This window comes from Calonectris borealis, chromosome 10 (genome assembly GCF_964195595.1).
Source record: "Calonectris borealis chromosome 10, bCalBor7.hap1.2, whole genome shotgun sequence".
Taxonomy (NCBI): domain Eukaryota; kingdom Metazoa; phylum Chordata; class Aves; order Procellariiformes; family Procellariidae; genus Calonectris; species Calonectris borealis.
This window is the reverse complement of record NC_134321.1, coordinates 18,728,076-18,741,102: the sequence shown is the minus strand read 5'-3', so window position 1 is coordinate 18,741,102 and position 13,027 is coordinate 18,728,076. Positions and strand designations below refer to the sequence as shown.

The following is a 13,027-nucleotide window of genomic DNA, read 5'->3' as shown; positions in this document are numbered from 1 at the left end:
GGTATCTATGGTTGATAATTGTTACCAGAAGAGAAGGAAATCAACTTTGAAAAGAGGGAAGGGCAGATCAAGCAAACATGGTTTTGGAAAACCAGTGCTAACTCTCCTGGGGGTGTTCTACCAAAGGTCTCCGAGAACTGATTTTCTGTTGTTTAAAAAGCTACCTTTTAGCTTCTAACGGAATAGAAAAACTAAAAACCATCCTCAGATGCTCAGAGACTGACTAGTATTAAAAAAAAAAAAAAAAAAGTACTGACCTTCGTTTGTATTTAGGCCAGTGTCATCATGTCTGAGTGCCCGAGAGTGAGTAACAAGGAAAATGCGTATTGCACTTCAGTACTGAACTTTAAGTGTGTTGCATTTATCTTCTGTAAAATATATAGATGTATGTAATAGTGAAATATTCAGCTTTTTTAGGAATTTACTCATCCCAATTAATGGACTTAGTTGTGGGGTTTTTCTCTGTAAAGCTGATGAAGTTGATGTGGAAATGTGACAGCTGGGTGTTGTATTTAGCCACACCACTGCTCTTCTGCAGCACAGGATCTTTTCAGTGTACTTTGTGAAGCTTTTTTTGGTAGCTAAACAAGATGTTAAAACCTATTGTTTATTTATGGTTTTCTGCATCAATATTAATTTAGCCTTCAGGCCAAAATAGAATTTAATTGGAAAAATGCATCATTTAGTGCGTGACTTCTTAAAACACATTGAACGCTCCCTGGACACGCTATTTTTAGGGCTTTAGAAAAAGGCCCTTCTGAGGCAGCGTGATGTTCTCTGCAGCTGGACTGTGCTGGCTGCAGAAGACGGAATCACCTGCTGGCTGTGCGCACCCCGACCCCTGCGCAGGGACAGCCCTGCTTTCCTGCCGTCTGCCTCCTCCCGCAGCCCGGGGCCGGTGACTGCCCCGCTCGGGGTGATGTGACAAATCAACTGCCTGACGCGGCCTCAGCCCGCCGGGCCGCTGCCCCCGTGGGGCCTGGGGCCGGGGCGGGCTGCGCGAAGCCCCTCCCGTGAGGGAGCAGGGGCGCCGCCGGGGCCCAGCGCTGCCCCGGCCTCGGTCCTCCCGCTGCGGGGCAGGGAGCCCCGTGAGGAGCCGCTCCGGCCTGAGGGCCCCGATGGGCTGAGGCAGCCGCCGCAGCGGGGTCCTGCGGGCGGCGCCGGGCCGCGGCTTCCCTCAGGGCGGCCGCGGGGCTGCTGCTTGCCGCGCCTCAGGGGGCGGTGCGGCCTCGCCCCCGCCGAGCTGAGGGGCGGTGCCGCCCCGCCCGCCGCCACTGCAGTGGGAGCCGGGAGGCGGGCGAGGATGGCGGCGGCGGCGTCGCCGGCGCGGGAGCTCACGCAGAACCCGCTGCAGAAGACGTGGGAGCCCTACGATAACGGGCTGCCGGCGGGGCACAGCGCCCAGCGCGGCGGTGAGCGGGGTGGCGGCGGGGAGGGAGGGGGGGTCTGCCCGGGCCGCGCTGTCGGAGCCCCGGCGGGTGGCAGCTGTCAGCGGGACCCCCGGGCGGCCGCTCCTCCTCCTCGGTTGGGCCGCAGCGGGTAAGCCGGGCCCCGCGGAGCCCCTTCCGGGGGTGATTCGGCCTCAGCGGGGTCGGGTCGTGAGGGACCGGAGCCGGGAGGGCTCCGCCGCCGTTACTGTCCCCCCCCGAGACCGAGCCCCGTGCCTGGGCTTTAACGCCTGAAACGCTGGGGAAGGCAGAAAACCCCGAAGCTGCTGGATCTGTGCCCAACGGAAGGCAACAAAGCTTGGCTGGGAAGAGTATCTTTTCTAGTTGCTTGTGGTGGTTTTTTGATTTTGGTTGTTTTTTTGTTTTTGTTTTTTTTTTTTTTTTTAAACGTTCTGGTTCCAAGCAGCCTTTATATTCAGTAGATTCCTCTTGAAGAGAGGCCTAAAAATGTCACTGTATTTTTGGTTTTTTTTATTTTAAGGCCAATGCTGTATCAGGCCATCTGTTGTATGAGTTAATGACTTTCCTTATTTTGAGGTGCAGCCAACAAAGTCATCAGCCTGTAAAGACTTTGGCTGTGGCGTTTGTAAACCATAGTTTATTAACAAACTTTGCCTCCCGGGTTTTTTTTTTTTCCTTCGTTTTTTTTTTTTTCTCCTTACTTAAATAACTGAGGATCAGTACAGGGCAGTTTTGCAGACAAAAGGGGCTTTGTCGTGTGGAATTGCTTTTATTTGTCATGCAAAGAGGCTGCGCTGACAGAAAGAGCTGAGGGCTCTGCTGGTATGGCAGGCCTCCATGGGCTGCAGCCTCTCGGCTCTGGTGTTGCTGTGGTCCAGCCCTGGTAAAAAAAAGCCCAAACTTTCTTGGTTTCTGCTAGGAAGCAGGCGTGTGTTTCTGTGTGAACTGAATTACTCCAGCATCTGAAAAATAGGTGTTAAAAGGAGGTGAATGCTCAAATAGGAAAAGGGTCAGAAAGTGTGTATAATTGCTTTTGTAAACACACTAAAGAGAATGCTTCATTTTGGCCTTAACATGGCATCTCTTTTCCAAACAAAATAAAATTTGTTACAGCTTTGACACAGACACTTTTACAAAAAAAACCCCACAAGAACAAAATTGCATATTGGTCACGTAATCTGGTGACATACGGAGTCGTCTTAACAGAATTATTTAGCTTCTCTTGACTATAAACTAACTTTAAAAGATTTTTTTTTACATATCTTTTTTTTGTAGGATTCTATGATTTTTGATGCCCAAGACCCCTTATAACTGAGAACCCTTTTTGCTAAAAAAAAAAAACCCCAAACCAAACAACCCAGATTTGGAATTTTTTTTTAAATGCTTCTGCACATGTTTGCTCTTGCAGTATACACGTAATATGTCTACAGTCATTTGTGATACATAAGAATTACAAACAGCCTAGAGAGGAGCAGAACTTACTCTTTCTTGATAAAACCATCTATCTTCTTTCAGCAAACTGAGAAAGCTTTGTAATTTTTCCCGTGCAAAGCGGCTGCAGAGTCCTTTATCCTCAGATTTCCACGTATCGTGCCTCGCCCCGTGTTCTGATGAGGCAGCGTGACCTGCGGGCCCTGTAGCCATGCCGTGGCAGCTCAGGATGGACTGCCCAGGCGGGGTGACGTGGGGCAGTGTTGGGTTGACCGGTTTCAGTTCTCTGCTTTTACAGGTAACTGTGTTAAACATTACTGTTCAAAAAATACAAGCTCAAGTTGGAAATGGATTTCTTGTCCTCAAGAGTAGCTTTCCAGTGGAAGCAGTGAAGCTAGTCACTCTGATGTCTTCTGAATTTCTAGGCTAAGCAAGATGAGCTCTTTCGGTCTCCTTTGGTTGGGTTTTTTATTTCCTCATTCATGCTGATGACCTTTATCTGCACTACTTTTAGTCTTACTTCATCTTTCTAGAAGTTGGGTGACCAGAATCATGCACACTTCCAGTTGAGGAGTCGGCAGATCCATCTTCAGAAGGGACTTACCTGTGCTAGGTGGTTTTAGTGTGATTTTCTAGAAGTTGTAGCAACTGTAATTATCTGGGGAAGAAGAAATCTGGCTAGCTGTGCCAGGGTTTAGCTGTCACGGGGCTTTGAAGAGCTAGTTCTTTTAGTCTGCATTACGAGGCCTTCAAGGAGGAGTTTTGGCTGCGTGCAGCCTACTGAACAGACTGAGCTTTTACAGCTGGTGAGACCAGTAAAACGAAGGTAACTCTTCTAAATGACCTTTCAAAGTAAGACTTGTAGGCGGTAGAAGTGCACATTTTTATTAATAACTACCACTTACCTTTTGTGGTCTTTTGTGAAAGGTTTTGTCTGTAAATAGGTTGCACTAAAGCTACTCTTGGCATCAGATGTCACATTGCTTCAAGCTCTATGAATCAAGCAATGAGCTACAAATATGGACATAAAAAATAAATAGCAAAGTATGCTATAGTGAAAGTTTTTTTGAGAGCCTAGCAGAGGATGTTTATAGAGTGAGAGATAAACAGTGAACTTCCTGTGGCTAAACATTTTTTTCCCCCTACTACAGTTAATGGCTACTGGAGTTTAAAGTTAAAGCTGCTGGAATTTAGTCATTCTAATAATTTTTATTTGCTGTTCATACAGCAGTATGAATGTACATCAGGTCCCCAAAAAAAAAGTATCAGATGAAGATTATCTTTGCTCTAAAGAACTCTACCCTTTGAGCTCACACTGCTTATGTGTATTTGTACTCCCAACCCTAGGAACTGAAGATGGAGAGAGTGAATTGAGGTAAGGACAACACCCAGCTATAGCCTCTGGATCAGGATGTACGATGGAGCCATCGCTGTTGGCATCAAAGCCATAGGAAGCGAATGGTAACCCTGAACAAGTGGATGGCAGAGCTGCTAGGAGCAGCTGGTGGCACGAGGCTGGCTAGAGGACAAATATGAATTCTGAATCCCTTGTACCAAAGTGATGTTAGAAACTGGTGATCTGGACAAAAAGAGGAGAGACAAATTAGAAGATGATGGACTTTTTCAGGTATAGGAGCAGGATGGGGAACTCGTCCCTGCAGGATGCGAAGAAGGGTGACCGATTGTCATCTTGATCAACAGGAAAAAATGGCTTAGCAATACTTAAATTGGATAAGTGATAGGGGAAAACATGTATGGCTGACCTTATATGGAAGGGTGGTTGTGTTGGCTTATATTTAAAGATATTTGTGTATGGGCCTCTAAATAGTACAGTGATTTCGGAGAATGGGCCTTGAGTCGAAGGCCGCAGAAATGGCAGGAATCCTTCGTAAACTTCAGATGGCTAACTGTAGCAGCTTGATACAAAAAGCATCTGACTTTAAAAGTTGACTTAATAATTTAACACAGATAAGGAAGAAACAAAATCTCATTTTGGGTGAAAGGAGGGGACAGCTGATAGTATGTTAGGTAGTAGGTGAACTTGAAAAATACGAACTCTTGTCTCTGATTTCACAAGATCATGTGAGTTTTGAGGGCTGATGAAATGCTGCATAGCTGATCTAGGTTGTTCAGTGTCCCAGTTTGGTTTCATAACCACCTTCTGCATCTTGCATTATTTCACAATAGAGTCTAAGAGGCAAGAAATGAACATGTAGTTTCTTCTTTCCTTGACTGTTAAGTCTTAAACTTTAGAAGGGTAGGCAGTCATAATTCTATTCTGACCTGCAACTTGCTGTTTTTTTCAGTAGTATATAAGAAATTTTTAACTGGGATAATGACTTTGCTTAAATTGCAATACTTGATTTTAATGCGCTTCATCACTTGGCCATTTTCCTTCACTGATTGGCATTTTGGGCATTTTTTTGCATGTTCCCTGTAAGCAAGGGGATGTGATATAAATTTCTTTTTGATGCTGCTGTTTATAAACATGCAATCTTACATGCATATATTACAAACATCTATTTTAAAGAAAAAAACAGAGTGAAGTCATAGAGCATCTTTAGCAAATGATGGCATACAACCCTGTAAGTTTTGTTTTGCTGTTCTGAATGTGTATGGTCCTCTAGCAGAATTAGTGTTGATAGCACACCCACAGGTCGGGGCTGTCGGAAACCCTTAGGAGTTACACATGTGAAGCAGTATTAAAAAATGAGTTTGTTTTCTCGAGACTAGATTGTGTAGAGAGATTTCTGGAGGTAAACCAGACAATCCAGCGATAAGGAGTTGAGAGAAAGCTGCGCTTAGGAGTCTGCCTTGGCTGCAACTTGCACCAATATAACTAGTTTTGTGCTGCAAATTGTTTTTCTTCTAAAGTGAATGATGGTGAGGTGCTGTGAAAAGGGGAATTGAGCATTGTGCCATTGGGAAAATATTAAACTAAAGAAGCTTTTTTATTCCAGGAGTTAGATATGTGTAACTTGTGTTTTGTTTGTTTTTTTTGTTCACATCCACATGTCAAAATTGCTTACATTTCTTCAAAGGAAGGTGTAAGTCTTGAGACACTGACATTTTAAATACTGTCATTGGAATGAATGTTCCTCCCCACTTAGAGTGAGTGTTGGCAACATCTTGTTGAGAAAGTTGTGGTTCAGATAAAGTGGAAGAAAATTAAATTACTTTTAACTTCGGAGTGTTTGATATATCCTCAGAACTTTGCATTTTGGTTTAGTCTTGACTTTCTTTACTGAGCTAATGAGCAAAATTAAGCCTTGTTAATGGCACTGGATTGTAAGGAAGAAAACAAAAACCTGTGTTTGCTGTGCTGAGTCTTATGTGTGTTGTTGAGAACGCTACACTGAGGTACAGAAAAAATAGTTGCTTTGTGTGCTTTTATTTTCAGTCCTGTCATTTAGCTGTTACCATCTGCTGTTTTGGCCAGCAAATGTGCCTTTGACTTCTACCTCCGAATGCATAGGTGCGCTTGTCGCAAAGTGCCACCTGTGTAAGCCGTATTAGACCGCAAACACTGTTGGCCATCTAAACCGGAACACCAAACATTTTTTAGTGTCCTGAATTTTAGATTGCGAACTGGCATCCTCTTGTTGAAGATAAGCACTAATGGGTGGTATTTGCTGTAGCACCATGTACTGTGTAGTGGTGTTTACAGGGCTAGGGCATTATGTAAAAGCAGAGTATTTAAGGTCATTGGAATCAGTCGTATTCCTCCTGGTGTGCAGGGCATCTGTTTTACTGATATCTGCCTTTAAGGAAGAAGAGCTCTCTCTGGTCAGCCTGGCACCTAATCAGAATAGGATTGCAACTTGTTTGATTGGGATCAGCAGATAATTCCCTTGGTTTCTGCTATATGGTCGCACACTAAACAGCGGTGCACAGAGGGAGCAGAGTAACAGGTTAGGCAAGCATGTTAAACTGTACGCATAGGGCTGTAATAAAGGCAATTTTGCTAGTTTTTGTACTTTCTTTGAGGAAATTTGTGTAAAAATGCACGTGATGCCAGACTTGCACACTGACTGCTTGGCAATGGGAGGAAATGTCCGTCTTGCATGTTGTTTGATCTGTTACAAACCGATGATGGCGGTAGGACTTAGTTTAGAGAGTGGTCGTCGGTGTAATCTGTGAAGTAACCATTTAAGCGGGTTGCAGGTTTCTTCGCTGTAGCTTCCTAGCCCTTAGTTTTGCAAAGTGGAGTTTTGCTCCAGTATAGGTTTATCATTACATTACCAAAAGACAAATATTCTGTGAGAAGGCTAAATTTGTATAGCTCATCCCAGGGGAAAAAAAAAATGTGGTGATCTAGGTATAATGTTAGTTGGTAAATTCTGTTCAGAATGGGTAGAAAAGCTTGTTTCGCTTAGCACAGGTTCCTTGCAGAGCAAGTGGACCTGAGGCAGTGTACAGAGCCTTTCTGTACAGGTCCTGGTTTGTCTTTGTTTTTACAACTCTTATTTCGCTGCTTACACTGGAAAAATTATTTAAAACTCAAGCTGCATATTTCAGATGAAGAACCTTTCAGATTGGCTTTGAAGAACAAAGTCTTCTCTTAAAATTTCTAGGGGCTCAGGGATTTTTCTCGTCTCAATGTTTTATTTTACTGTCCTTAAAACCAGAAGCAAAGCTGTTAAGCTTAGTAAGCATTGTACTCTTTACACTTCATAGACTTTGTTTCTCCTGAGCCTTTCTTCTCTTGGAGTTGGGATTCACAGGCCTGAACTTAGGACGAAGAGGAAGAGGGACAAGAAAACATCATCCTCCTTGTTTATACGCTTCTGCATGGAGGAGCCTACTCTGAGGGCTTTTATCAATGTCCTTCTGGAGACATGGACATGTTTGGATGGATCTGTTTTGGTTTGCATTCAGTTCCCTATAACTTTCATTACATGGAGTAGTGGATTGTTTCATGGGTTTGAGGTTAGGTACGGTTTTGCCTGCTCTCTCTTGTGAAAAGTGCTGTATTTTTAGTGGGTTTGGGTTTTGTTCGTGCATTTTAAGAAAATGCATTTGTCTTTGCTAATCTGTTTGTTCTTTTTTGATGGATTTACCATGCGGAGTAGCTGTTTCAGATTCGTGCAAGTGACTTTGTGGGATGGGACTTTGTCAATCCAAGGTTTGGGAATCTCGGGCAATTATAGTGCTTTGTACAACAGTTTAGTTATGCCTTACGGCGTAATGCTGAGATTTAGTTTTTCGGAGCGAATTGACTCCTCCTCTATCAAGACACTGAGGAAATTGATGCACATGTGGATTGTATAGAAACTAATTCCCTTGGAAATAGGGGGTGGAGGGAGCTGGTGGTATCTTTGCACCACTTTAATATCTTTTTTCTTTTTAGGCAGTTCCTTGTAGCTGTGATAGATTCATGCAAGGTATCCATAGTTTTGTGCCATTAAAATGTTCAAAAACTTGTCATTTGAAAGGAATGCCTCAAGGTTTTCAGTTTATACGTATAACTCCTTTAACTTCCTACAGTGTTTTTTTTAATTAAATGCTCTGCCTTTGATTAAGAGTATTTCTGTACTTATATCTGTATATCAGATTATTGTACTTGATGGCGTAGAATACTTGTGCTTTATTCCTAGTAACCATTGAAGAACAGTCAAAATGGGCACTGTTTCAAGAGAGATTTTTGTGTTCGTAATAATTTAAAGGAGAAATAATAAATAGTACCATGTCATACTATAATGTGTTAAGCTGCATCTGTCATGCTTGTTTCACTCAAAACCAAGAAAAGGTTGAGCAGTGTTGAGGTCTTGTCTTAAAGATTTAAAAATTATCTAAAAATTGTGTACACCTTGCTGTTTCCTTTCAATGCAAGCACTGAACTGAGGTACATTGGGGTGTAAGATGTCAGTGTCCTTTTTTTGGTATCGTTTTCGTATGTCTTAAAACATGTATGCAAATACATAGGTTTCTTGTCTTCTGCCTGTGTACAACTCACGTGTCCAGCATTGCACTACCACTGACTTGCCCTTCCAAAATTTAGCACAGCATAAGAGACCTGGTTAGGTCCACCGTACTCCTGAAGAAACCCCCTGAAATAGTGGGACACAGTGCATGAGCTGCTTGAACAGTCACTTCCTCAGAGAGCACATGGATTGTAATTTTCCACTGCAATATAAGCCTTTGCTTTGTGGGAATGTTAATGGTAAATCCTAGTTTTCTGTTTTTCTGTTTCAGTATGTATGACCAATTGTCCTACTCTGATTGTCATGGTGGGTCTCCCAGCAAGAGGAAAAACCTACATCTCGAAGAAGCTGACACGCTATTTAAATTGGATTGGAGTGCCTACAAAAGGTGATGCATTTACTTTTGTTTACATCAGAAGGACAGGGCTGATGTTAGATGTTTTATAAATTTAATTTCCAGTAATTTTGTTGCCCAGTTTTAACTACTTTCAATCCTTCTGCTTTGTTAACTTATTTTTAAGCAATAGCATACACAGGCTCTCTGTTCTGTTTAGATGGTAATTAATCAAATTCTGGCGACTGTTCATTTACCTCCTTGTTCCTCCAGGTGCCTAAATCAAACTTTTTGCCCTTGTCCCTTAACACTTTGGTTCTTCAGCTGTCCTTTTTTAATTTTTCTTCCCTTCCTTCCCCTTTCTTTATGTGGGTGAAAGGGAATCTCATTTACAAGCGGATGAACAGTCAGCACTTCTGGGTTAAAGTTCTGACTTCTCCATCTTCTTTTCTCTGTGAACTTTGTGCAGTGTGTAATTCTCTGTGTAACTCTTTGTTTAACTGCATTGTTGGAATGAGTTACAGCTCTTTGAATATTAAGAGCCCAAGGAACTGAAGCAGCCACTTGTTATCACTCTCTTAAGGGCTTTATATGTGTGTTTTGAGTGGAAAATGACAGCTCAGATTGGCTATGCCAAGGACCTGGCTGTCCTACCTCATTCCTGAGCTCCTGTGGTATCTTGTGGGCCCAGATTGACAAGTAAACAAGGTCTAAGTTCATTTGAGCAGCCATCTCCCCTGCCTTCTCCTCTCTCTCTAGGAGAAAAAGATGGGTTTAGTGTTCTGTGATTCTGTCTCTGGTGCAGTAATGGTAACTTTATAGTTATGACTCGTTAATCGTTTAAATAACATTAAACGTATTAGATCATACTGAAGTGTAGACTTTTGACTCTGAATTCAGAGATGTATTCCCTAGTAGCTCTAAGAAATTAAGATGAAGAGTTCTGCCCTGTATTTAAACTTGCCTTTGGATTCTAGGGTATAGCTTTTGGAGTTGGTGTTTTCCTAAGGTCTTAGAAACTTGTCTTACACGTTTTTTAAGATGAGATGTTATGGAGGATATATTACATTGTTTGATATGAGAGTTTACAGGATGTAAATTGTCACCTAAGTTTTGACTGTTTTCACACAGGATCACCCTTCTGATCAGCAGTATCAGATATTTAGGGACTTCAGTTTTATCCATTAGGTTGAAGCGGAATAACAATCTAAATACATTAGCCTATATCTAAGCTGATGTGTAACATACATGTGTGTAGATATGTTATGTACATATGTCATTGTGTTGAGCATTTTACTATGTGAACTTTGAAAAGCAGAAATCCAGTATTGGACAACAAACAAGATAGTGTCCACATCTGGATCATGCATGGTTGAATATATCCCTAATACAGTAAAATAGGTAGGGGTGGCCTGCTTCAGTTATAGGAAAAGTTTCATGGGCTACTGTGAGCAGCACATCAGAAAATATATGTGCCTGTGCTTAATAAAAATAATTACAACATTGCTGCCTAGTTTTATGTGAAGTTGCTCATATACAACATAAAGTTGCTATATGAGCTTCCATCCTAGGTTGCTGGTTATAGTTTGTCTTTTTAGAAAGTGTGACTTGGGATTTTCTGGAAAACCACAGACCCTTCTTGTTGTTTGTGTCATCAGTGCTGCAATTTTACTGAAGCTGGAATCAATTTAAAATACCTGACTGACTGAGGGAATAGGTGACACGTTGCCTAATGCGTCCAGTTGATTGGGACTGAATTGATACATGATAAGTATCGAGTAGCCCTAACAGCTGTTACCCTTTGGCTCTTAATGTCTTAAAATTAGTGTGCTTAATGTAGTAAGTGTTCTTATTCTCTGAGACAGATGGTTGAAATTATGAGATTATGTAAACCAGAGGAAAGATAAATGCCATCATTTCATGTAACATACATTAGGCAAGCTGGAGAGTTCAAGAACGGAAGGTGGAGGTAAATGGCCCAGGGTTGATGTTAGTTGAATTATTTCAGCCATCAGTTCTGTGTTTTCTTTTGTTCCTTCCAAAATCCTCTATCATTTAGAATGTGAAATGGTTAAAAATACAAAGTACTTTTGTCTGGGCATTTTGAAGGACATGAGGTCAATTAGATGCCTGAATAGAATTGTGTTGCGGCATGGTTTTTGGATAGTGAACCTTGGGAAGCTTTTTTGAATAGTTCTGGCTGTTTGGTAGTTGTGATACCAGTTAGCTTTGTGAAACTGTTCCACAGGGGTGGATGCTAATAATAAGGGCTAAAGATCGTCCCACTAGATAGCACTTTTCCCTTTGCTGTGCATGACTCTCTTCCAGTAACTATTACTTCTTATGAAATTCATTATTTTTGATTTTTTTTAAAGGGCTATTGCCTGACAACACTGGCCATCTGAACTTCTTGCATCTTCTGTTTTTCTTACAATGAAGCCACCTTTTCATGTAGCCCGTACGGCCAGTGCTCATTAAACCTGACACAGAATAACTGGATTGTACTATAATCCATGTCATACAGTTGACCATAAAAAATTACATCAACATTGTTGAATTAAAGCAAAACTTGACTTTTGGGGAGATAAACAATATTTATTTCTTTATCCTCTGCCTCCCATCCCAACAGCAGTCTATATACAGTAGCTTATGGTTGAGCTCTTTTATCCTATGTCTTTTCTTCTTAATTACAACTGAGAAATTGTGTCTATTATTTCTTTTCCTCTTTCCAGAAATGAAGTCTGACAAGTAGTTACACCTTGGCACCTTCTCGAACAGAATATTTCAGTTTGATCTAATGTTAAAAAAAAAAAAAAGCTTTGTAGTTCAGCAGAGAAAACCTATAGTTAAACATTAATTGTACTTCAGAGACCTACTGAAGAGCTGTTGAATGAAGTTTATTAGGGTACAGCGTCATTGTCTGCTGTGTGGCAAAACAGAGCTGCCTTGCGCTGATCCCATAACCGATATTGTGACACGTGTATGGCCATAGACCTTACAGACCTTTGCCCAGATAAGGAATAGTTTTCTTTGACCACTGTTAAGAGATCACAGTAAGATTATGTTCAGTACTTATGCAGATTTTTTTTTTTTTTTTTTTTACAACTTAAGCATTTTTTTAAATACATGGAACGGATGGAATAGGGTTTTGAAATAGTATGTTCTGATCCTTAAGAGGAATAGAAATATTTGAGCAAAGTTCCGAAAAAATGTTTCCACAACTTGAATTTTAAGTTTTTTTTATCAAAAGCAAGATTGGTTAATCCTATTTAGAACTCTTCCTTGCTTAAATAAGACCTGAAAGTTTTGGGAAGTGCTGTAGAATATTATTTCACTGCACATATACACAGAAGAAAAAGCTAGATTATTAGTAGTCCTTTGTAGACTACTGAAATAGACTTCCAACCACCCCTGCAAAGGAGGAAAAGAGTTTCTTTTTGTTGTCCAGGCAAGCTGGCAGACAGAGGCACAGCAATATGGTCAAGTGACTCCATTGAAGCTACCTACAGCCCAAATGTTCTTTTGCTATTTCCATGATTTGTTGTTGTCTTGTATTTAAAAACAAACAAACAACGCCCTGAAAACACAAGAGATGGTATGATATTTTGACTTCATACATGCTAAATTATTTTATCCTTGCAGGTAGTTTGGTTTCAAAGCTGTCATATCTTTTGTCCTTTTTATGCGAATACCGTTCATTCCCACTAATACTGATTTCTTCTTGGCAGAATTTAATGTTGGTCAGTATCGTCGAGATTTGGTGAAAAAGTATAAATCTTTTGAATTCTTCCTGCCTGACAATGAAGAAGGCTTGAAAATCAGGAAGTAAGTTTTGAATGTGTTTGGCTACACAATGCTAATTGTATTAAAATGGTATCCTGTGTAATTTGCTCTTAGAGACTGCTTTAAGTTGTATCTTTGTATGCTCC

The 13,027-nt window shown here is 41.4% G+C and overlaps 1 protein-coding gene across 2 annotated transcripts in view; it reads left to right on the top strand.

Annotated features, from left to right (window-relative positions):
• Positions 1–1,279: 1,279 nt before the first annotated feature.
• Positions 1,280–13,027, top strand: part of LOC142086311 (6-phosphofructo-2-kinase/fructose-2,6-bisphosphatase 4) — a 36,418-nt gene continuing 24,670 nt past the window's right edge. The window contains exons 1-3 of one of the 2 annotated variants that reach the window (XM_075159238.1): positions 1,280–1,412; positions 9,036–9,152; positions 12,827–12,923. In XM_075159238.1, the coding sequence (XP_075015339.1) occupies positions 1,304–1,412; positions 9,036–9,152; positions 12,827–12,923 (323 nt within the window). In that variant the 5' untranslated portion in view covers positions 1,280–1,303. The remainder of the gene's footprint in view (positions 1,413–9,035; positions 9,153–12,826; positions 12,924–13,027) is intronic. The other variant, XM_075159237.1, reaches the window with a different exon arrangement.